The sequence below is a fragment of the Bombyx mandarina genome, chromosome 11, assembly GCF_030267445.1.
Source record: "Bombyx mandarina strain Sakado chromosome 11, ASM3026744v2".
NCBI classification, from domain to species: Eukaryota; Metazoa; Arthropoda; class Insecta; order Lepidoptera; family Bombycidae; genus Bombyx; species Bombyx mandarina.
This window is the reverse complement of record NC_143218.1, coordinates 10,029,729-10,054,723: the sequence shown is the minus strand read 5'-3', so window position 1 is coordinate 10,054,723 and position 24,995 is coordinate 10,029,729. Positions and strand designations below refer to the sequence as shown.

Here is a 24,995-nt window from a genome sequence, read left to right as displayed (position 1 = left end):
TAGTTAATAATAAGCTACTAGTTTGCTCAAACCAAGTAATGTTTTAGTACTTTAATTTTGGTGAGCGCGCATACAACATTCGGAACTTTCTTACTAAAATTGTTTATTTATAATACACTTTATTTAACAGAAACGCCCGTGAAAAACGATGATTTTATAATAAACATGTATGTAATTGAAAATAATAAAACACGAATTTCATCTTAAACAACTCATTATTTTATTGACTTTTAAATAAATAACAAAATATCTTCCATTGCTCATCCTATCACATTCCGAATTCTAAGCTCTAGAACTTAAATCTTATATTTACATAGCTACTAACTTACAATAAAATTAGTCAAATGTTAGGTGAATCTTAACGATATAGTCCCTTTATCGACTACTTTTCTTTGAACTCACCTTGAAATATCGATAAGTTTTTCATGAGACCAATGGATCGTATTTTATTAATAAAAATACAGATATATTGAATAAAACGTGAGAATTAAAGTTAAACATTTTTTGTGCAGAATTACGTTGTTTTATGGTATAATTATGGTATATATATATATATATATATATATATTATACATATTCAGTTCAAATGTTTGAAAAAAAACTGTTGTCCATTGAATTTTATTTTATTTAACATAAAATTTTATTTACCAATAAAACAATTTGTTTTTTTAACTTAATAGGACAATCATAATATGCTTTTCGATTATTAAAATCTTAAAATTGAGATAAATTCCATATACATACAATTGTTAACTATAAAAGGTGTGTACGCAATAACCTATTTAAACTGCAGGTTAACATCGAAAATTATAAATTGTTAAAAATACATTTAACCTTAGAATCCTAAAATAAACTACATTAGTTACTCTACTTCAATCACAGTCTCTTTTAGGAAATATTAATATTATATTTATTAGCTGAATCACGTTGGGTTCAATGTATTTTGTTTTTTATTCATATATTTTTGTTCTTCTTACAATCGATCCCAAAATTGTTTGATAAATTAGGCACAAAATTTGTAGGTGCCGTTAATGTTTAGTTATGATGATATTACTTATTTTTTTGTTATATTTTAACTGCAAATATATTCTATTTTTGTCTAAATTTAAAATGATATGGTTTTGACTAACATTTTACGTGGACTTCAATTTCAAAGCCGTTCCCGTTCACGAGCAAATCAATTTTTCATAGAAATTAATTCTATTCGTCCTTAAAAATTTATGAAAGGATATTATTATACATTCCGACGTACGACCCGGACAATAGCACGTAAAATGAGAAGCCATCTCGCTGCGAATCATCAATATAAAAAATGCAATATTTTGTGCGTTTTTATGTAAACGACAACATATTTAGTCCAAATACTAAAAAATATCCCTGACGTGATATCGATCTAGCTAGCGAACTAGATTGCACAGCCTCCTCAATCAGATCTATCGCCTTACAGTATTCTCATGGAATCCGAATGCTTTATTATGTTCTGACCTAAGCAAATTAATTTTTTTGGTGATTCGCAGTAGTCGCTCGAGTCAGACGAATCCGTCAATAGGAACCTTGAGGCGGTCCTTCTGGTGCGTGTGTCCGAGTCGTACGTTAGCAGGATGTGGTTACTGCCCCTCCGAGAGCGGTAGGACAGTCTGTGTGGGGTGCTATTCTGGACGTCGGACATCGATCTGATGTGCCTCTTGAACTTCATTTCCTTTGTTAGCGGCGAGAACGTCAACTGAAGCTCGTTCTTTGGCTTCTCTACAGATCTGAAGAAAGAAAAAAATATTTCATTAGTACATGATTGAGGAGGCATGATTTAAACGAAACGAAATTCGCTTTTATGAAAATAAGCGCTAATGAAACAACCGCATCAAGTTTTATCGCAATCGGAGACCAAAAACACACATTGTGCAATGAGACTTAAACTGTATGTATAAGATTTATAGTAATAAGGGAAAATTAATGTTTAATCCATTAGACCAGTGAAATGCAGCCTGGTTCTGCTGTAAGTATTGTTGAAGATATGAAATAAATTCGCCACCTATCGTACATCGATGGTACTAACAGAAAAATCTCTGCAGTGTAAAAAATAGCTTTTTTTATTTATTGCTTAGATGGGTGGACGAGCTCACAGCCCACCTGGTGTTAAGTTGTTACTGGAGCCCATAGATATTTACAACGTAAATGCGCCACCCACCTTGAGATATAAGTTCTAAAGCGTCAGTATAATTACAACGGCTGCCCCACCCTTCAAGCCGAAGCGCATTACTGCTTCACGACAGAAATAGGGGGGGTGGTGGTACCTACCTGTGCGTACTCACATGAGGTCCTACCACCAGTAATTACGCAAATAATAATTTTGCGGGTTTGATTTTTATTAGACGATGATTTTCCTTCATCGTGGAAGTCGATCGTGAACATTTGCTAAGTACGTATTTGATTAGAAAAATTGGTACCCGCCTGCGGGATTGGAACACCGGTGCATCGTTAGATACGAATGCACCGGACGTCTTATCCTTTAGGCCACGACGACTTTAGCTGCACCAAGTTTCATCATAATCGGATGACTGGTTTAAAACTGAATTGAGGATAAGCATACAAAGTAACATTAATTGTGGTTTATAAAGAAAATACATTAAAAGATAAGACTCGTAAAACGCTTTGCTGTGACTATCGCTAAATACAAATGCTTGTTAAAACTGCTCTTTACTGAAATACTAACAAACAAACAAAGTCACAAATATTCTCAGTTCATATATTCATTGGGAAAAAAAAACATTTTTATTGGTTACTGGAATTTCAAGTTTGGAAACAAAAAAAAAAAAAAAATCGTTAACAATATTATTAAAAAAAACAAAAAGCAATTCTAGACGTTTCTACCAGTTTATTGGCATCCCCACAACGAAGGTTTTACTGTCGGAAAAGTTTATTTGTTGATACTTCATGATAAGGAACATACTTGATCCTACGTATACCAACATTTGTAGTTTCGCTTTATGATTGTCTTGGGTGGGAATTTTTTTCATTCGTAGATAAAATCGGTGTCACAAGACAGACAGAGCAAACATTTGGATCAACTATAAATAGGTTTGTTAGCGCACACACCTACTTTAATATTGTTTCCATTCTCCTTTCGTATACTTATCATTGTAATGACTCTGCAAAGTATTCAGACAATGAGAGTATGCCGCTAGTACTAAGCTAATAATTCTAATTATTCAAAATCATACCTTTCTCAGATAATACTTTAAATTAAGTGTAATATTGTTTTATACGAATAAGACAGCTAAATGAGGTCAATAACATTTAGATTATGTATTAGCCTCAGTGTTCAGAGATATAGTGTACGCAAGAACATATAATTCTATAGATTATTATGCTTTATATCAGTATCGATCGAACTTCACAACATGTTATTCTACAACGCGTTGTACCCACGCAAATACGCATTAAACTATTTAAATTTGAAATGATTACGTATAAATGGTCTGATACAGAGACTATTTATCCAATTTCGCGAGTCAAATTGTTTCTGGTTGTCAAATTATTTTTACGCAGCGGCATATCTTTTAACACTGCCTACTGGAGTTTGACACATTTATGTATGATTTATATTACACTAACGACCCACCCTCGCTTCGCTTCGGTAACTGTAATTTATTAATGATTTTTCCACTATTTAATAGATGTTATTATACATATAAACCTTCCTCTTCAATCACTCTATCTATTAAAAAAAACCGCATCAAAATCCGTTGCGTAGTTTTAAAGATTTAAGCATACATAGGGATGTAGGGACAGAGAAAGCGACTTTGTTTTAAACTATGTAGTGATGATGTTACTGCGAATCTTAAAGTAAGATTAAAGCTTCAAACGCATCGGTACAAAGCTTTTTAAAGTTTTCAGATATTGGTTCGCGAAGTTAGACAAGATGGTGGTATCTGCGTATTTAGAATAGTATCATGTGACGCATTGCCAATTATTGCGACATTGATTTTGGGGATTAGGAATTAGGTACGTAGTAGCTGTAACTTGAACTCGTATCTCCAGTTTATTGGACAAACAAATTATAATGATTACGATATCCCGATACAAACGAATTAAAGATTTATTATATGTATTCATGTTACATTAGAATTGTGGTTATGTAATGTCCGGCACAAATTGTAATACTGTAACGCTTTTTATTTGTTGTTCAAAATATGGCGCGAAATAGATTCTGACGTTTCTAGAGAAATGAGATTGAAGTTTCAATTTATGGTTGTCCTAACCTTCAAACTGGAATGCACGTCTTGTGACAGAAATAGGGAGAATACTGGTGCTATGTGTGCGGGCTCATAAAGGCCAGTATTTACGTAAATTATACGTTTTTGCGGGTTTCATTTTCTACCCAATATTAGTCGTTACTCCTTAGAGTTGTTCGTGAACACGTGCCATGTGCATATGTACAATCAATAAATTAATTACAACCTGTCTACGAAATTTTAAGTCGGACTAGTCGCACCCGTTACATTTCAAGGTGGGTGGCGCATTTACGTTGTAGATGTCTATGGGCTCCAGTAACCACTTAACACCAGGTGGGCTGTGAGCTCGTCTACCCATCTAAGCAATAAAAAACAAAAAAAAAACTTAAAACATTCGACGTATCTAGATAATGTCACCGCAATATGTAATTACAAATATTGTTCTCACATAAACACGAATTAATTCGCATAAAATGTGTCAAAATGGCTAAATATAAAAACGTATTTAGCGCTCAATAGAATGTTTGTTAAGCACGTGTTTTTTTTCCTACCTTAGCTGATAGCCTTGAGAGAATATTTCAGCGTCTCCTTGGCGTGTAGGTGAGCTCACGGGGCTCAAACCTTACGACACTAATCCTAGCAAGAGCAGTACTTCGCAGAATCTGCCACCGGATCGGAAACGCGACCCACTGAGAATATCCGGCGAGAAACTCAGCGGGCTGTGTCTATGGGTTAATTCACTCGTCAAGCTCTTCGTCGCGAGCGACGGGTTTGACGCGATTGTGGTACCTAAAAACACCGTTAATGGATCGTGAGGATCCGTAATGAAAGCACATGCAAGAACACCACATCCACAACGATTCTAAATTCAAATTCAAATTTACTATAGCTTAAAGCGATCGTTTCCTTTTTATTTAAAAAAAAATATAATAAGTAGAATGCCTTATCCGCAACTTGAGTACATATAAATCTTATAAATCTTTATTCTGACATATCTTTTGAAACATAACGTATAAACGAAGGGAAATACATTCTCCACAAATTTAAGTATCCAAACCTATTTTAAATTTTTATTTCAAGCTAAATATACAAATTATATGCCACAACAAATACATATAATGATAAATGTTTGATAAGGGATCTCCTTCATGACGTTTGCAACGTATAACTTTTTAATACGCTTTTATATTAGCTTCAGACCTATGTATGTTAGAGGTCACTAGAATAGGTAGGATAAAAAATAAAATAAAATAAAACCTACTAACTACCTACTAATCAGTGACAAAACGACGTCAAGCAAAATAATATATCTCTCATTCTGTAGCGAGAGTAAATTAGAATATTTCGAATGGACACGTGTGCCTGTGTACCGCCCTGTTTGTCGGACTTACTCAGTTTATCGTTAATCAATTGCGAAGAAAAGCTGTTCTGCATCATGTCAAAACGGAAAATTAAAGTACTGTCATTAAGTGATAAACTTAAAATAGTGAATGCGTTTGAATCCGGAAAATCGCGAAATGTAATTCAGAGGGAGCATTAGCGAAAAACTCGGGTTAGTGAGAAACCTCTATAAGCGAGAATGAGATTGTGCTCCCTTGAACTCTAGCTTATCCAGGTTTGACGTATATCTTTTTGTTTTGTTTCAGTATTATAACGACGTAAATACAAAAAGAGCACGTGCGGAATAAACCACTTCTGCAGTGGTAATATCAATTAAATTTAAAAGCCGGCTAATGTTAAATATTTAAATATGTATATCTGTTATTAATATGCAACGCGACTTAGTTACCTAATCTTTGTTATTCTTCGTAACTCAAGATTTCAAATACTGGACTATCAATTATGAAACATTATTAAAAACAATTTTTTGATTGACTCGATGATGCAATAGTTAGTGGAGACTGTTGCACCAAGGTCTGTGGGTTCATTTCCCACATCAGGAAAACATTCATGTGATGGAACAGGATTATTTTCTTTTTGTCTGTGTGTAGATATGTATCTCTCTAGATATGTATCTATATCTATAGTAATATATAAATCTGCAGTGGTTTTTACGTATACTGCGTTATAACTACTGAACCATGCATCCGATTGACTTGAAACTTGGTATCCATGTAGAAAATACATGTATTTAATGGATAGGCTAATATTTATGAGTGTTGGACTCCCTAATAATAATGACAATAAATTTAAACGCATATAAGAATTTATGTCAGTTTCTGTTACCCATAACACATCATCTATAACACACACAAAGGTGATTTATACTCTAAAGACAAAAGTGAAAGTCTCATTTTAATTTCTATCATGGCGCTCTTACTTTTAATGCCGAACCAGCTGACCGTTTCGCGGCAGAATTAATTCGATTGGTAGCACCTAGTTTTTTTAATCAATGCCCTGCCATATGTAACATCACCCTATTTATGCGGGTTTGATTTTATTAAACAATGTTATTCTTTCATCATTAATCCATGGTGAACGTGTAAGTTAGTTTGATATAGTTACCAGCTTGGACTCGTGTTAAATTAAACTATTTACCGGAATAGTTCCAGTTATTTCGATATTCATTTGTTTTTTTTTTTTTTTATGATTGAATTATTACTGGTGGCCCGGAGGCCTTTCCAGTTTCACCAGGACAGGTTATTCATTTGTGTTATTTGACGACAGATAGCGTAACTCATATGGTAACCGCATGTAATTAATCTCTTACAAAAAATAGAATCTGTCTGAATGATTAGATCCTATCAAATGCGCGTTATTCTATAATATATTCTCCATTAATCTATTCCACAAAATTAGCACCAGAAATCGAAACTATACGACAGTATTTATAGATCCGTGAATCAAACTAAAAATGTTGTTTTTTAATTATTGAAAACCGAGAATGTTCTCGATCTGTATCCAAACAGAACGTTGGTCGGTCGAAATGACAGACGACAAGGTCTATGCTGTAAAATACTTACTGAAATTTTTTCTTTCATCAAAATGACACAAAATACAAATAGATTCTCCACGGTGTAAACGAGACGAGTAAACATTTTTGAAGTGTTATCACTTAAAAAGTAATTTGACAAATCTATATATTAATACGTGAAGCAAAAACTTTGTATCCCTTTTTACGAAAATTGCGCGGACGGTGGAGTATGAAATTTTCCACACTTATAGAAAATATAGAGAAGAAGTGCAGAATGCTAATATTTTTTTTAAATAATGCATAAAAGATACATTAAATCAATAAAGAAAACATTACACACACTACATACCATGTATTTGACGCACACACGCATGCATACTATTTATTGTCAAACTTTTGTTCTTGACATCTGTTGTCAAATTGAGAATAGATTAAATATTGTTTGTCTTTGTTAATATTTTTTATAGTGTGGTCTTTGCGAAATTTGTGATTATAGAAGTATCAAATACAATCATAATAGTGTACAAACTTACAATCCCAATTAATTATAGTCGAATTTCGATTACTGCGGGACCTCTAGTATAATATAAAAATGTGCGTAAACAAAGGAAAGGAATACAACGATTTACTTTCAATTTAAATATTATTAGTTTTTAAATATTTAAGATTAAAATTATTAATTTTATACATATCAAAGGTTTATTTAAAAATTTGTGTTTTTATTAAATTATTCACAGTAGGATAATGAAATTTAATGTTCGACTCGCAAAAATCTTTGAAACCACCTCACGTCATTTTGGATCCTCCCGATCCACTAACGGTGCTTTTAGGTACCTCAAGCACCGGTCATCGTTCTCGTCGAACCCGTCGCTTGCGACGAAGGGCTCGACGAGTAAATTAGCCCTCAGACACAGCCCACTGAAATTCTCGCCGGATCTTCTCAGTGTGTCGCGTTTTCGACCCGGTGGTATATTCTGCGAAGCACGGCTCTTGCTAGGGTTCGTGTTAGCAACGTCGTCAGGTTTGAGCCCCGTGAGCTCACCTACTAGTTAAGGTTACGCTGATATAGTCCCTCAAGGCTCTCAGCTTAGGTAGAAAAAAAAAAGAAACCACCAATAAATGACCGGCATTCACTCATATGTGAAGCGCCCTTCGATACCACTACCGACGACAAAAACTGTTACAGTATTCGTAACGTCGGAAATAATAAATTGACACTAATAAGCCCGAGATCAAATCGTAAAAGTATATGTGGGAATAACCGAGCGGATTGTTCGGCAGACCGAAGTTCCGAATGTTATTGTTCCGAACCTGTATATTATATGCAAGCTTATCTTGAAAATGTCCTAAGCGAGATTCCGGCATCTGACAAATATCTTGTGTTTTATGTTGGCTTCCTGCCACATATGCACATACTCGTAGTTTTAATTATATCTACGGCTCGCGAAAACCAAAGGAAACTGCTTTCGTTGGCTATTCTTGAACTTCTCGGGACAGATAATGTGTTTTCCAATCAGGTTTCTTTTTCTGCCTAAGCTAAAACCATTAAAGTTTGTGAAAACGGGTATCTTCTTTAGTAAATGCAGACAGTATCTGCGAGGTTTAACTTGAGCAAGATGCACTGTGCCAACCAATAGCGATAGGCTTTGCCGTGCTTCCACTATCGGTGCTGTTTGGCAATTACCATTACCCTTGTGCTCTAGGACCGTAAAAGTATTTTGATGTGTAGCATTCTTTTATATCGTTCTAGACTATTCTAGAAGGATAGGTTGTCTAGTGATTTATTTTGATTACGAAACCTATAACTAGAAAGCACTGCGTTAATGTCGTTAGCTTGAGGGCAAAGTCAATAAATCGAAGTCAAAAAGTTCACATTACTACCATAACAAAATAACCGGTAACCGTTCTCGTCGAACTCGCCGAATGGTTGAAGGGTTCGCCATGAAAATCAACTCACAGACACAGCCCACTGAATTTCTCACAAGATCTTTTCAGTGGGTCGTGATTTGATCGTGGTAGATTCAAAAGCACTGCTCTTCCTAGGTCTAGTGTCGGCAAAGTTGCCAGACTGAGCCCCGTGAGTTCACCTACACGTCCGGTGAAGGTAGAATAACCCCTCGAGGTTACTGGGATAGGTAGAAAAAAAAACTTTTGTATCGATTGCCCTAGACAGGCCTAGACGATAGAAATTCATAGCCACTCAAAGATGGTAGTTAAAAACGATTGACTATCGAAATTACTATCAATTCAATGCGTTTTGTTTTTAAAAGCAATTCCGAATTAATTTAGTTTTTAGATTTAATAAGATTAATACATAAACTATTTATTTATGAGTAAAACAAAAAAGACAACAATAAATTTAATCTTTGAGTTTTAATATTTCGAACGCGGATAATCTAAACTTAAGCAGTGTACTCGCAAAGCACTTGTTAAGCACCTATGTACATCGTAATCGTTCTTAGTTATCTCACATTTCCTCGAACCATAACTTAAAGAACACGTAGATGTAAAAGAATTCTAAGTGCGGTTGGTATCTGTAAATTTGTATATTTGTCAATGGTTTAGGTTACAGCCTATTTTAGGTATAGTATAGTTTATTTTTTTTCAATTTGGCAGTTGGGTTGTTCGCAATGCGAAAATAATAATATGAATCCATTAAAAATGTAGTTTGTTTTTATTTGCGCATAAACATTATTATCTAAGGGAATTTTTAATGTATACATCTTAGAACAATGAAATTTGCATTGAAATTGAATTTCTTGAGCGAAAAAATTATAAATAAGATTCTGTTTATTCAAAGATAAAAAAGTAAATGGTATTCGTAATGTAATAATATGACAAAACTAACAATTTGGGCGAAATGTAAGAGACACTAACAAAAAAGATAAAAAACAATGTAAAAATTAACCAAAATAGATCTTATTGAAATTAAAAAGATTATTCAGTAACTTAGTGTTTTTGTAAATTTTATGTGTTATTTTAGAATATAGTAATATCTGGTTATTTTTTTACTTATTTTGATTTTGAATGACGTCACAACTAATGAAGTATTGTTCAGCTAATCTTTGTAAAGTTAATGCCATAATTTTGAATGATAACAAATGTCCTAATAATAGTTTCGTGATTATGTTTAAAAAATATTTTTGAGACTCTCTTAGGCTCTGGTATATTTTAAATCTTATAACCGCGGATATAAGGACAATAATTAACCCCAATATAACATGTATCTTTGTTGATCAAAATCTATTTTATTGAGGAGTAGTACTTTTCTTCTAGAAAATAATAATTAAGTACCATGTTTACTTGACTTATATTTGCTTGACTGACGTAATTCTTTGTGAATCACTTAAGTGTGAGCAACCAAGATGACTCATCTATTTATTTCAGTTCATTACAATAATTATGAAGTCCTATAAATAATTCCGTTTTATTTCTTAAATAAATTATTTATACAAATGCGAGAACATGATAACGTTTGATTGACCCACACGCTGGGAGTAAATCGCTTCCAATCTCAAAGCCACAGAAGAGACATGATAGCTGTTGGCCTTCTTGCGATATAAGATGTTTAACAAGTTCAATTACCATTAATTTTAATAATTAATGTCAAAATAGTGCAGAAACGAATTTACAATCACTAAATGTGGTTTCGTCTTTATCAACCTACTCGACAAAACAAAATATAATATAAACAAATGGTTTGTTAAAATAACATTGATTCTTACATTTATGTCACCAAGTATCACGGTCAGGTCAATGACCCGTCTATGAGTAAATTCGTAGTCAATTATGATGATAAAAAAATCGATACTGGATTTCATTGTTCGTTGACACATATGAATGTAACTGTGTCTGTTCAATATTACCCAATTCTAAATTATCCGAGATCGATCAGTATACATTTTAAGTTTTTATTAAAGTCTATAAAAGTACCTACCGGTAGAAAATTTTGTACAAATTCAGGTAGCATTTTAGGAACATTGCACCACAATTTGAAATACTTCGCAACAATCATAGTTTGTTATTAGCTCAGAAGTTCTTGCGCAGGTTAAATTACAAATATATATTTAAATACTGATCGAAGATCGCAATTATCTTACAATTTAAGAAAATCATCAGCATAAATTATTTGGTTATTTCCAATAAAATTGGAATATAAATTGTTTCGATGTAACAGTCGCTAGTGGACCAGCTGGGTTTTTTTAAGCAATCTTGGTACGTTCTCCAGAAATTTCGGACAGAGGTCGATTCATTGCTTGACGTTTTGGTAAAAGATATTTATCATTTAAATGGAATATATTGTCAACTAAAAAATATAGTTTTTTTTAAGGAAGGTTTAGTCTTGGCCGGAGAAACTTTCCAGTTTTACCAGGACAGGTGGACGGACCTAGGACTCATCTGCGATGGAGCACAATACGCTGTATACATCCCGAATTATTATAATAAACTAGAGGTCCCGCAGTAGTCGAAATTCGACTATAATTAATTTGAATTGTAAGTTTGTACACTATTATGATTGTATTTTATACCCACAAATTTCGCCAAGGCTACTCTATAAAAAAATATTAATAAAGACAAACAATATTTAATCTATTCTCAATTTGACCACAGACGTCAAGAACAAAAGCTTGACAATAAATAGTATGCATTCGTGTGTGCGTCAAATACTTGGTATGTAGTGTGTGTAATGTTTTCTTTATTGATTTAAAGTATCTTTTACGCATTAATTAAAAAAAATATTAGCATTGTGCACTTCTTCTCTATATTCTCTATAAGTGTGGAAAATTTCATACTCCTCCGTCCGCGTAATTCGTCAAAAGGGATACAAAGTTTTTGCTTCACGTATTAATATATACATAGATACTTTGACAGACATAATGTGTCCATTACGTTGATGTCACACATGTGGCTATTCTGGGCAATCGTTTGCATATAATATGAACATAATCTCTTTCACTTTCTTTATTTTTTTTTCAAATCGGTAGAGTATAATTTATGCTAAATAGCAGACAGACACTTTTTTATTAGCTTAGTAAATTTCGTGAGCAAAATTGTAATTATAATTGGGATATCATTTTAACTGGTATTAATATCTACCTATTATTATTTATATATTAATACGTGAAGCAATCTCTTTTTACGAAAATTACGCGGACGGAGGAGTATGAAATTTTGCACACTTATAGAGAATATAGAGAAGAAGTGCACAATGCTAATATTTTTTTTAAGTAATGCATAAAAAATACATTAAATCAATAAAGAAAACATTACACACACTACATACCATGATTTAACGCACACACGCATGCATACTATTTATTGTCAAACTTTTGTTCTTGGCGTCTGTTGTCAAATTGAGAATAGATTAAATTTTGTTTGTCTTTGTTAATATTTTTTATAGTGGCGAAATTTGTAATTATAGAAGTATAAAATACAATCATAATAGTGTACAAACTTACAATTCCAATTAATTATAGTCGAATTTCGACTACTGCGGGACCTCTAGTTATTATAAGATTTTCAATGAAATCGATTGAAAAAATTATATTAATATGTCAATATCGAAACGGGAAACCTATCTTTATATCTGCGGCTACACTTGGGATATAAATCCAAATAGATAATCTTTATTACCAAATTGAGTAAAAAATGCAATAAATTAGTCGCCCTCCAAAACCCCATTTTATCTTTTTATCATGACCTCTCACAGTGGTATGTATGTGAACATACACCACATCATTAAACGTGCATACATTTTATAATTGTACCGCGTGGTCATGAAATCCCTCACCTGGATTTGATTTTCATCTAAATTTCAGCCCTGTGCCGGTGTGTTAGCGTACACTTTCCTTTGCGCGACACTATCGATTGAAAGCAGATAATTTTGCACGTGACATGGATAACAAAAGTGTATTATTGTATCATTAAAAGTACGTTTGTACCATTTGGACTTACTTTCGTTTGAGGTCACACGAGTCCGTTTACGCGTTTGATTGCAGTGGCCGCAACAACTGCGTAATAGATTCTAATAATCTATTCTAACAAAATATGTCTATTTATATCTTTAACATTATATTCAGATCCTATGTTAATCTATATATTAATAGGTGAAGCAAAAACTTTGTACCCTTTTTTATGAAAATTGCACTGACGGAGGAGTATGAAATTTCCCACACTTATAGTGAATATAGAAAAGAAGTGCCGAATGCTAATATTTTTTTAATTTTACTTAAAAAATACATTAAATCAATAAAAAAAACTTTACACACCATTATTTTACCATGTGTTTGGCACACACACGCATATGTACTCTTTTTTTTATTTTAAAATCTGTGGTCTCATTAAAAATACCATACCGCACCCGTTTTTAATGAGACTACTTGATAATAAAACTTTTTAGGCATTCAGAGTTTCTTTTGTGTGTGGTCCTTAAATTATGTGGTTGTCATTTCAGATTGCCATACTACGAAATCCGAAATTCTATCATTATTCAGATCATCGACAACAAGATCACATTTTTACGATGCTTTAAGAAACTGTTAAGTAATTATCTTCAGACTTATATCTGTCAAAACCGGATCGTGTGATCGAGAAACTGTAATAGGTTATTTTTAGAGACCCGTTGAATCTCAGCAACCGACCCGCCCACTACTCCAGCGTTTGCTTTCAAAACTGGCTTAGTTATAGTTTGTATGTGGCCTCTGCGGGTGTGGCACAATAACATTCAACACGCGACCTTAACGCTAAAACGTTCAACTACCCTTAAACATCTACAGGCTAGGCGTGTTATAAAACTTTAATAAAGCAATAGAGCGAACGAAAAAATTGTTAGAAGCATTTCGTGTTTTAATAACTTTTCCTTTACTGCCATAGACTTAATTTAACTGACGATAAAATCTAGTAGTTGTTTTTTTATCGTGGAGTTGAGGGTACTAATATGCGATCCTAGTCACCTCTAGCTAGTTACTTCCCGTAATAGCAGTATCCGTTTTTACCTGCTTACTTCCCAAATACTTCCTACGCCCCGCCCAAAAGATTAATAATCTTAGAGCGAAAGTCCACGCGCTTAATTTCTTAATCTATACTAATATATAAATCTACAGTGGTTTTTACGGATGTTCCGTTATAACTACTGAACCTGCATCCGATTGACTTGAACCTTGGTATCCATGTAGAAAATACATGTACTTAATGGATAGGCTAATATTTATATGAGCGTTGGACTGGGTTAATGATGAGAATCGTTGTGGGGGTGAGAAATAATAATGTTAATTTTAAATGCCCAGCGAAGCGGGTGGGTACAGCTAGTTACTTATATATCTCTATCTTCGAATCTTCTATGTAAACTAATCTATTTATTCCTTTACCATAGTAGTTGTCCGTTATCATTTGTTAGACATGTGTTTACTTGAAAAAATAGGGCTTGACCCCCACATAGTAACATCACTTGATTCGAATACACCGGATCTCACCCATTAGGTCACGGACGCTTACTGATTAAGTATACTAACGTTCTCAGAGTTATCGAAATCCGACCAAAATCAGTGACACAACAAGCTTTATGTTGGTTTGTTGTATTCAATTTTCTTTTTAATACTCATTCATGAACTTGGTACTTATGTATGTTTGTATGTAACTGAATTTTTATATGTCAAGATGTCCTATTAGCTAGGGAACTTGGACACTTATTAAAGACCGATGCTAATTTAATAATTTTAAAATTTCGTTCTAATATCGTATCGCAAGTATAAACTGGATTAAAAAAAAGATGAAAATTATTACTTCGGTCTCCTATTTTAGCCAGTTTTTTTAGTTTTTAAATTACAAGTAGGTATGTCGTTTGAAATTTTGACAAAAAACTGTTTACCCAGAAAAATGTATGTTGATAAAATTAAAGCTGTATAACGTTATATAAGCATACACCAATATACACCTATAAACATACACCAAACTTAACAAAAATTGATTTACCAACAGATGGCAAAATAGTACATTAACAATACTTTATACTTTACTTAACATGGTAAACAGTTCGGAAGTCGTTCTAGAAATTATGTACAGGAACTTTTTTCTGTATCAAAAGCAAATCATAATTTAGCAAAAAGTAGGTATCTATCTAGTAATTTGGATGAAATGTGATGTACGAAATATTATACTTGCCAAATTCTTATGGAGAATGGTGACAAAAGGCCTCGTATTGAAAGTCAAACTTGATTTATTGTAAAAGGCACGGCGTAATGGACTGAGTCGGTTGAAAAAATATTAGTTCAACACTATTTTCAAAAGGCTATCATCACTAATGTAATATATGAGTTACAGAGTGCAATATAAAGCGTTTCGAAATTGATAGTTAGTAATAGTGATGGGAAACAATGTCAATTATTATTGTTCTTTGACTAAGTACTAATTTGATTATTTATCATTGGTTATTGGGATTTTATTAGTTTGCATATTTTTATATATAAGCTATTACATGTTATTACGAGTTCAGGGCCCACTTTGTAATAGTTTAGTAGGTCTAAGAGCCCATAGATATCACAGCTTGATAACGGCCCTCCTGCCTGAGACAAGATAATAAGTTCAGGTAATATGGTATAAAATAAGTAAGTACGATACTACTTATGTAGGTAACATTAGCTGTATTTCTAGTCCAAAAACTTTTTAAACGAATGTGTTAGAGATAATTAGTTTTAATTGTATGATAAAATTTTATCGGACATAATGATTAAATAACATTGAAGATAAAACCTAAATATTTACTGAATACTAAGCCAATAGTAAAACAACAGTATTTGTATTATCTTTTTGGATGTAACCATAATAACAAATAAACAATAGTAACAAATTGACGAAGTCTACTGTTTACCCACCTAGCTGTGACCTCGGATATGATCACGAAGGTGACCTTTGAATAATGACACTTCGTGTTTGCTTAGACACACATTTCTAGATTCGCTATCATACCGTCACAAATCGATTGAGCCTTATATGTATTTGTTGAAAGTTTATAATAAATATGTACTTTACTTTATTATGAAATAAGTTATAATTGGTTTACTTATTTTTGAGATACTAATGTGGATATATACTATACCTATTGGAGCTTTTTTGCTTTCTTTTTTCCATACATATCCGCTGGGGCTATTACAACTACGCCCGGATGGGTGGGCGAAAACATGAGAGAATTAACGCTGGGGAATCCGTCTACGGATACCCGGTCGAGGGGGGGTAACGGACCGAGTTATGTCGAACTCCGGCGCCTCCAGAGAAGAAGAGGGAGACGAGGATAGCCAAGGTTCTCCACCTCCCCCAATTCCTCAGAAGAGACCTAACCTAAGCCCTAGCGCAAGCGTATTGGAATAAATGATGGTCGTTGAGCTTAAAAGAAATACAATATGAAATCAATCAAATAAACTTTTATCAATTCATATTCTGTCTGACTTTTCTATCAGTGCACACAACATAAAAGACAATTTTTTTTAATGTATGTAACCATATAATAAAATATACAATAATACACTTTGTGAATTGAATATTTAATTTAAAAGAATAAAGCACTAAGTAAAGTGCTGGTCTGATAAAAAAACTTTTCTATAAGAAAGAAAATATTTACGAATTTGTCGAAATTTTCATAACCATGTACGTAATAATCCAACGTGTAACGGACGTGACGTCAGCTGTCATGCCCTGCCGCCAGCCAAGCCGCCAAGCCATGTTAACACGCCTCCTTCCGCCACAGCCACAGCCACAGCCACAGCCACCGCCGCCGCCAGCCAAAGCCAACGAAGGGGGGATAGTGTTAATAAAACAAGCCGTGCCAGCCATTTCTACCTGCTTTCTGCATTCTCGCACAAATAAAAGAACTTGTCGTTAGGCTGCTGGTTTTTATTGTCACATCATTTGCAACAAACGTTTTGACCTTTACTTCAAGTTGGGAACACGCGTTTTAATCCAACTACAGATCGTAAAGTTTTATTAGTTGCCAAAATCAACCCAATTTACATTTTAATGGGCCATAAGATTATCGCAAGATCAAGCTGTTTCAAAGGACGTACTTAATTTTATTGACAGACTAACACAACGTGCATCTGACGTCGAATACTTGACATAATCAGGTGGAAAGTAGAAGTCTGCGACGATTAATTAATTGAGAAAAGTTATATAATTAATTATAAACATTGTTAAATGTAGCTGCTAAAATACACAAGTCTATTTGTTACTAATAAAGATTAGATCGATAGTCATGACGGAAATTATGATTTTTTCGAGGTACATTCAAATTCAATATCAAATAAGGCTTTGGCTTTTTTTTTGTCTCTGCTGGAAACTAAAGAAATTTGAGTTGGGCCGTGTTCTTAGCTAGTGACGTCATCTGTTTGGCAAATGCGAGGGTAATCAGTGGGAGGTTTAAGTTACGAATTAAGGTGAAGACTCTACCTACGGACGAGAAATATAAGTTTTTTATCCGTGGTGTTGTGTCACATATGTAGTATGAAATCTTCTGAAATCTAATCAAACAGAAAATAATCTTGCATAATCCTCTAATCCACACTAAGAGCATAAACTAGCTTTCATCTCGCACGTACTACGGCTTATGCTTAATGTATCATGGACGGAGACCAGTGTTCAACAGTGGGATGAAAGGTGGTCTATATTATTTCCTCGGGTATTCTCACATTGAATTTCGTAGAAATCGGTTTTGACATGAAAACAAACAGATACAGTAACTTTGGCGTATTATTAATATCCTTTGCTGTACAAAATTCCATCATCGAACAGTATATAAAGCCATAAATCTTTAAATGGCGGCACCATTGCAACATCTTGATAGAATATTTTTATTTTCAAAATCTCTGTCTATCTGTAAAAAAGTATTGATGAAAAAATGGGTTCAGTAGTATGCGAAAACAAACAAAGAGACAGGCAGAAATGAACATTAATATCGCCGGCTCATGTTTATTGCTCTCTTTAGTCACCGCTTTATATTTTTCTTCAATGTCTTCAGACACATCGGATTACAGTACAATTTCAGTGTATATAATGAAGAAGGTATTTTTGTTGATGTGAATGTTTGTACGTTGGTATGTTTGTTGGTATAATTGAATTACTTTCGCAGAAATATACAAACAAACTTATATTTGTAAATGTTATATTAATTTTTTTATTACACTTTATGCAAATTAATGAGCATCGGTGGACTTCACGCCTAAAGCATTCTCTACCAAGGGTACGATCAGGAAAACAGTATAGCAGTTATGTGTATTATGTAAAAAGATCGTATCTATAACACTTATAAACAGATCTACACATTGTTGGGTAGTTTATAGATTATAGCACCTTTTTTACGCCGTGAAAACGCATTCCATCCATTCTGAATTACAGATATATGATAGTTGAAACGACGGCGAACTTCTAGTGCAAAACAAAACAATGAAACATCGTTAAACAAACAAATTCATCAGTTCGAAGCACGCGATAAAAATGCAAATAAACCAATGTAAGGTACAAACATATTGTTTCTGTTTACATTCCGTGACTTTAACTGTTAGTACTGATACATTATGACGACAATCGCATTGTTACCTTTTGATATCATAAAATACGAATAGGATAATATATAATATACATATATTGTAGAATAAGGATCGCAGAAGCATTTTCAATCCGGAAATTTTGATGTCAAAAATGCATGTCGCTCTGGTCGCCCTATTACGGATAAAATGGATGCCATTTTTGAAAAAGTGGAGTAAGATCGGCATATCAGTAGTTACGACGTAGCTGAAGAACTGGGAATTGACCACGAAACAGTTTAGGCGCATTTGAAAAAACTGGATACACAAAAAAGCTCGATATTTGGGTACCTCACGAGCTCATTGAAAGAAACCTAATGAACCGTGTACTCATTTGCGATTCCTTATTACGACGTGATGAAACCGAACCATTTTTGAAGAAGCTGATGAAAAGTGGATTACGTACGACAAGAACGTGTGAAAACGGTCGTGGTCAAAGGCCGGTCAGCCTTCACAGACTGTGGCGAAACCCGGATTAACTCGCAACAAGGTGATGCTGTGTGTGTGGTGGGATTGGAAGGGCATTATTCATTATGAGCTGTTACCACCAGGCAGGACCATCGATTCTGAAATCTACTGCGAATAACTGATGAGATTAAAGCAAGAAATTGAGAGAAAGTGGCCGGAATGAATCAAAATAAGGGGTGTGGTTTTTCATCATGATAACGCTAGACCTCACACATCTTTAGTCACTAAGCAAAAATTATGAGAGCTTGGCTGGGAGGTGTTAATGCATCCGCCGTATAGTCCTGACCTTGCACCTTTAGATTTCCACCTGTTTCGGTCTCTTCAGAATTCTTTAGGCAGTGTCAGGATAACATCACGAGAAGACTGCCAAAACCAATTGTCGCGGTATTTTGATCAGAAGCTCCAAAATTTATATAGCAATGGGCTCATGTCCCTACCTACAGGATGACAAAAAGCTATTGAACAAAGTGGTACCTACATACTTTAATTAAATGTAAATAAAGTATATACCTATAATAATAATATGCAATAAAATATAAATGCAATAAAAATTAAAACGCAATAAAAATGAAACCCGCAAAATTATAATTTGCGTAATTACTGGTGGTAGGACCTCTTGTGAGTCCTCACGGGTAGGTACCACCGCCCCGCCTATTTCTGCCGTGAAGCAGTAATGCGTTTCGGTTTGAAGGGTGGGCCAGCCGTTGTGACTATACTGAGACCTTAGAACTATATATCAAGGTGTGTGGCGCATTTGCGTTGTGGATGTCTATGGGCTCCAGTAACCACTTAGCACCAGGTGGGCTGTGAGCTCGTCCACACATCTAAGAAATAAAAAAAAACAAAAAATATATATATTAAAAAACGTTGTAAATTTTCTTAAAAAATGCGAAGAAACTTTTTCCCCAATCTATTATAATATGTACTTAAGTGAACTGTATTTAAAACGTTTTTGTTGTTAGTTATTAATTATACTTAGATGGTACTTGTCATTAGAAGTGGTGATAAATCACGAAAACTACTTTATTTACAACTAACTTCGTGGTCTGGTACAAGAACTAACCACTGTCTATCTATGTTTTTGTTTTTTTTTTCATCTAAATTGTGGTAGAATTGTTATCTCGACAGCAACCCAAAAGAGTCGATTTCTATTTATTCAATATAACTACATATATGGTTAAAGTTGATAGCCCATATTTGAAGGTCCCGATTCAAAAATTTGGCCTGCGTTGTGAGTTCCGAATAAATGCTTCCGTAACATAGTAGTAAATTATACTTTGATCACGAACATTTCCGACAGAGTCTATAGCTATTACGCTATTATCTAATGTTGTTTTTAGATAAGCTGTGGTTAAATTGTTAGTAGACAAAATTTGAATCAAACGAACAATGAGAAAATGTTTTACGAATCAATAAAAACGTGGTCTTTTTACTAATGTGGATAACCACTTGACACTTAACGCTCGTGAGCTCGACTATCCGTATATGGCAATAAAAGGAGACGAATGGGCTTAAATTGCTTGCTAATATGAACTGTATATATAAAAGTCCATGTGTATGTGTATACGAAAGGAGCGTTGCTTCCACGTCATTTGTTAACGGGGAACTTCGCCATCCACCGCAACATACACCTTTCAGGTAAGTATTTTGTAACTAGAATCTCAAAATAATTGGAACCAAATTATATCTTACAACTAAAGTTTGTTTGTCAAACTTAAAGCCAGGATGTTTTGGTCGGTACATCCCTATTTATTTATTATATCTATATATTTTATAAGTCGATTATGTGTACCCGATTGACTCTGAAACTATGACTAATTCAGATTAAATTGTCAGATAATCTTCCGATGTGTCTAGTGGGTGATCCTGTGAAGTTTGATAGAGAGAGAGATAGAATTAAAGTCAAATCAAAGATCGGCCAGCAAAACGGGCCAGATTCGACTTATGCACGCATATTCGTAAGTGTTTCAAAGTAAGCCTTTTACACATTTAACAGATTTGGATGATACTTCGTCCTTTTTACCGCGAACATTGAAACCGGATGAATGATCCGTCAAGTTTCCGACAGTATGCGGGTTCTAGTGAAAGATATAGAATACCTTGACCTTTGAAGAGCGTGTCAGAAACCTGACTGACCGGCACGGAAGTACAACTTGCGCCTTTGTAAAATTTTCATTGATGATAATAGCTCATGAGCTAACGAATGTATTTAATTTGAATTATCTTACAGAAACTATATTATCGCTGTCCATTAACATAACAAGACCTAGTTGATTAGAGATAAAGAATTCTTAGAATGATTATTCTAAACACTTTCAAGTACTAGATAACCGATATCCAATAGGCCGTAATGTTTGATTATTGATTTCAACAAATACAATTTTATCGATTTATCGTAATTTTACGATATACAACAATGTTACTTTTTATTCTTATTCATCATATGCACGTATTTAGCTTTTGGTTCCTTATAAATTTATTCACACAAATCAAGGATTGTTTGGTTTAAAATTAATAATAGTTCGGACTACCCCAGATGGGGCAATACTAACGTCTTACCTACTTTGACATGAAGCAGTAATCCCGTCAGTTTTGGGCACAGCCATTATGCAATAAAATTGAGACATTGGTCCTCATTTTTCAAGGTAACAAATAACTACCGTCGCCCTAGACTTCCTTTCGGATCCTCCCGATCCCCTCTACGCTTATAGGCATTCCAAGCATCGATCACCATTCTCATCGAAGATTTCAACTTGCAACTTAATCCACAGACTCAACCCATTGAGGCTTTGGCCGATTATTTTTAATGGGTCGCAATTCCGATTCTATGGTAGATTCAGCAAAGTCCTGCTCTTGCTAGGGCAAACGTGAGCAAAATTATTTCAGGCTCGCGAGCTTACCCATCGTTCACTATTAGGCCAGAATATTTGGGCCGAGCCTATTAAGTAGGTAGGTAACTAGGTAGGCAAAAAAGCTTCAGGGTGGGGAGTTTACGGGGTGCATCAATTAACGCCAGGACTCTGGTAACCAATTGACACCAGGGCCAGTGAGTCCATTGAGCAATCTAGACCAATATTTTTTATCTCATAATAATGCCATCAGTTCAAATAAATAGAAATTAGTAATTGAGGACATCACGAAACGAATTTAGACTACAGGTATGTAAAAATGTGTAGTCCTATTTAAATTCAATCAGTTTGAACATTAGTTGTCGATAGAACTAAATTTTCTTATCAACATAAAATTTTTAATGACTTTCGTTAAAGAATATATTCGAATTGAATGTCGAAACATAAAGTACGTACGTAAATATTAGGAGCTGACCTTTTTGTAAACTCGATGAAAACTAAATGCTACGACGCTGATGTCATTCTTAAGAAATTCGTATTAAGCCTTGTCTGGTGCAACTCTTATCACTTGATAATATAATGAAGTGTGGTTACCCAAGATTTAATAAGTACCACGTTGCGTCCAAGCGAACTCAGTATTTTTCTTGGATTCTTTAAACTAAGTCGAATACGAGTATTTAAAGTCGAATGCCAAATGCGGTTTGTTACGAAATTGTTTTGTTACAGTTGTTTGTTCGAAAACATTACTTCCAGCAGCGATATTTGTAGATGTAGGTACAAAAATAAAGTTTTTTTATTTCAAATTTTTCCTTACCTCCCCTTCAAATAGTCCGATATTTGACTGACCTTCCAGAATATCTGGAAAAGTAACATGAGAACTGTATGGTTGACCCATGTGTACAGTTTATGGCAGGTCTCCATCGCGCTCCCCTCACTAACTTTTTTCCACTCACTTTTCGTAAATTCACTCATCAGCCCGGACCGTATCCCGATACCAGTAGCGCGGTCCACGAATTTAAATAAGACCGTCCAAAATCGTGCTCCGGCTAGTAAACGAAAGGGTAGTTTGACTTATCAATAGAACGGCTCGAACGAAAATAGCGATAAAATTCTCTGACGAGTAACACGATAAATATGACCGTTCTCGGGCGCCGGTGCACGCGAACTGATGCGATGGTGGCCCTGAGAATTCCACTACAGCACGGAACGGCACGTCGAATGACGAAAGATGACTCAGTTCGGAGATTATTAAGTGTATTTGTATTTTTATTTTTTTTTTTTTAGTAATGGAATTTTAAACAACCATTTACTAATGAGTTCGGAGATATCAGACCTCTTTCGGTACAGGATCGTTGGTTCGTGTCTTAACGACTCTTTCATCGGGTGTTGATATTTTTGAACATTCAGCTGCAAGTACTGGTTAATATATTGCAGCGTGCACGGAATGGGATGTTATATCGATTATCTGTTTGGTTCAATGTACACAGCTATTTTTAGAATTCTGTTTAATGTGTTATCCAAGTCACTACTCCACAGTACACATTAATACTGATTACAGTAAATATTTTCGGAGTCTATGATTTTCCCTCTATTATTTGTTCTTTTGATTATAAATAGAACCTAATTAATGTTCTATAAATGATAAATCCGAAAAAATAAATCAACTCTGGACGAAATGTGCTATCTGATTTCCTCAAGGGCTTATTAATGATAAAGTTACGTAAGCTTACAAACTTTAAAACAAAGAAAAATGAAACGTTTCCATAACGAACTTGGGGTGCTAAATTTTCTTTTTGTGTTGTATTTTTATTGCTAAGATAGGTGAACGAACACCATCACCACCACCTGGTGTCGCCGCCCATCTTGCCACATGAGTTCTAAGTCCCCGTTTTTACAGTTGCACTCCCTACTCTTCAATCAGAAATGCATTATTGCATCCCAGCAGAAGTAGGTCGGGTAGTGGTACCTACCTACCCGTGCGAGCTCAAATTAAGACCCGCGAAATATTTCTTCTAAAGTTCAAATTTTTTATTCCCTCAATTTTAGGCTAGCGTGTCGCAGTACCTATTGCTTTATCAATGTTGTATGACGTAACATAGAAAAAGATGGTAAATTATTTCTGTTTAAATTTATGCTCCAATATAAGTATTATAAATACTCGTATGCAGTTGAAGCCTTTAACTTCAGGAAACAATACTGCATCCTACACTTCTCAATATTAACTTGTTAAATTTAATTTGCCTCCAATTATCATTTCCTTTATGATATGACTACAAATTTCCCCGTGTTTTTCGGAATTTCATTAATAATTAAGCTTTCTTTCTTTCTTACTAATCAATTGATTGAAAATAGTTTTAATGTTCATTTCAAATGTATGGCCTATATTTTTTTCTATTGTTATTCTGTGTCAAGTGCCAGAGGCTAGGCGCAAGGTACCCATTTGTGTGTCCACGACATTTTTATAAAGCTTTCTATAAGGTTATTGACTGTTTCACTTCATTTACACCTGTTTAGATACATTTATAATTTATATTGTTAAACTACATATTTGTTAATATTATAAACTATTCCACCACGGACTGTTTGCAGCGGGACGCTTGCAAGTACATACATACCTAAATGACTTTTGTCTATTTTCTTTTGTCTCTCTGTTCATTGTATTTTTTTTTATTATAAAAAAAAAGAACACAATATTCCTAACCTAAAAGTACATGTCACTATCTGCAACATGCTTCGTCAGATTACAGAAATAAAGTTATCAGCAACATGCTTCGTCAAAAGCAAAGAAAAAAAGCTTCGTTCATTGTACCGCAGTCTGTAGTGTTCTCTTTAAAAAATATCTTTGATGTAATTTTCTATTCCTATCAAAAAAGTCATTGCAGTGGATTGTAGGATTTGTTTGATTTTTTTCCTAGATAATCGCTGGTAGCCTTATGGGGTTATTCTAGCTCCGCCGGTTTAG

The 24,995-nt window shown here is 34.2% G+C and overlaps 1 protein-coding gene across 1 annotated transcript; it reads right to left on the bottom strand.

The window, feature by feature from the left end:
• Nucleotides 1-607: 607 nt before the first annotated feature.
• LOC114249274 (uncharacterized) lies at nt 608-23,253 on the bottom strand. Its single transcript, XM_028182780.2, has 2 exons — nt 22,848-23,253; nt 608-1,754 (listed from the first exon to the last, which is right to left on the bottom strand). Exons 1-2 carry the CDS (start codon nt 23,003-23,005, stop codon nt 1,442-1,444), a joined length of 471 nt encoding a protein of 156 aa, XP_028038581.2. The 5' UTR covers nt 23,006-23,253; the 3' UTR covers nt 608-1,441.
• Between the last annotated feature and the right edge of the window lie 1,742 nt (nt 23,254-24,995).

Bases quoted from the DNA above. Each gene is read 5' to 3' on its own strand.
- LOC114249274 (XM_028182780.2), bottom strand. From the start codon at position 23,005: ATGAGTGAATTTACGAAAAGTGAGTGGAAAAAAGTTAGTGAGGGGAGC. The intron at 1,755-22,847 runs GTAAGGAAAAAT...TTCTTTCTTCAG, and splicing joins TCGGACTATTTGAAGGGGAG to ATCTGTAGAGAAGCCAAAGA.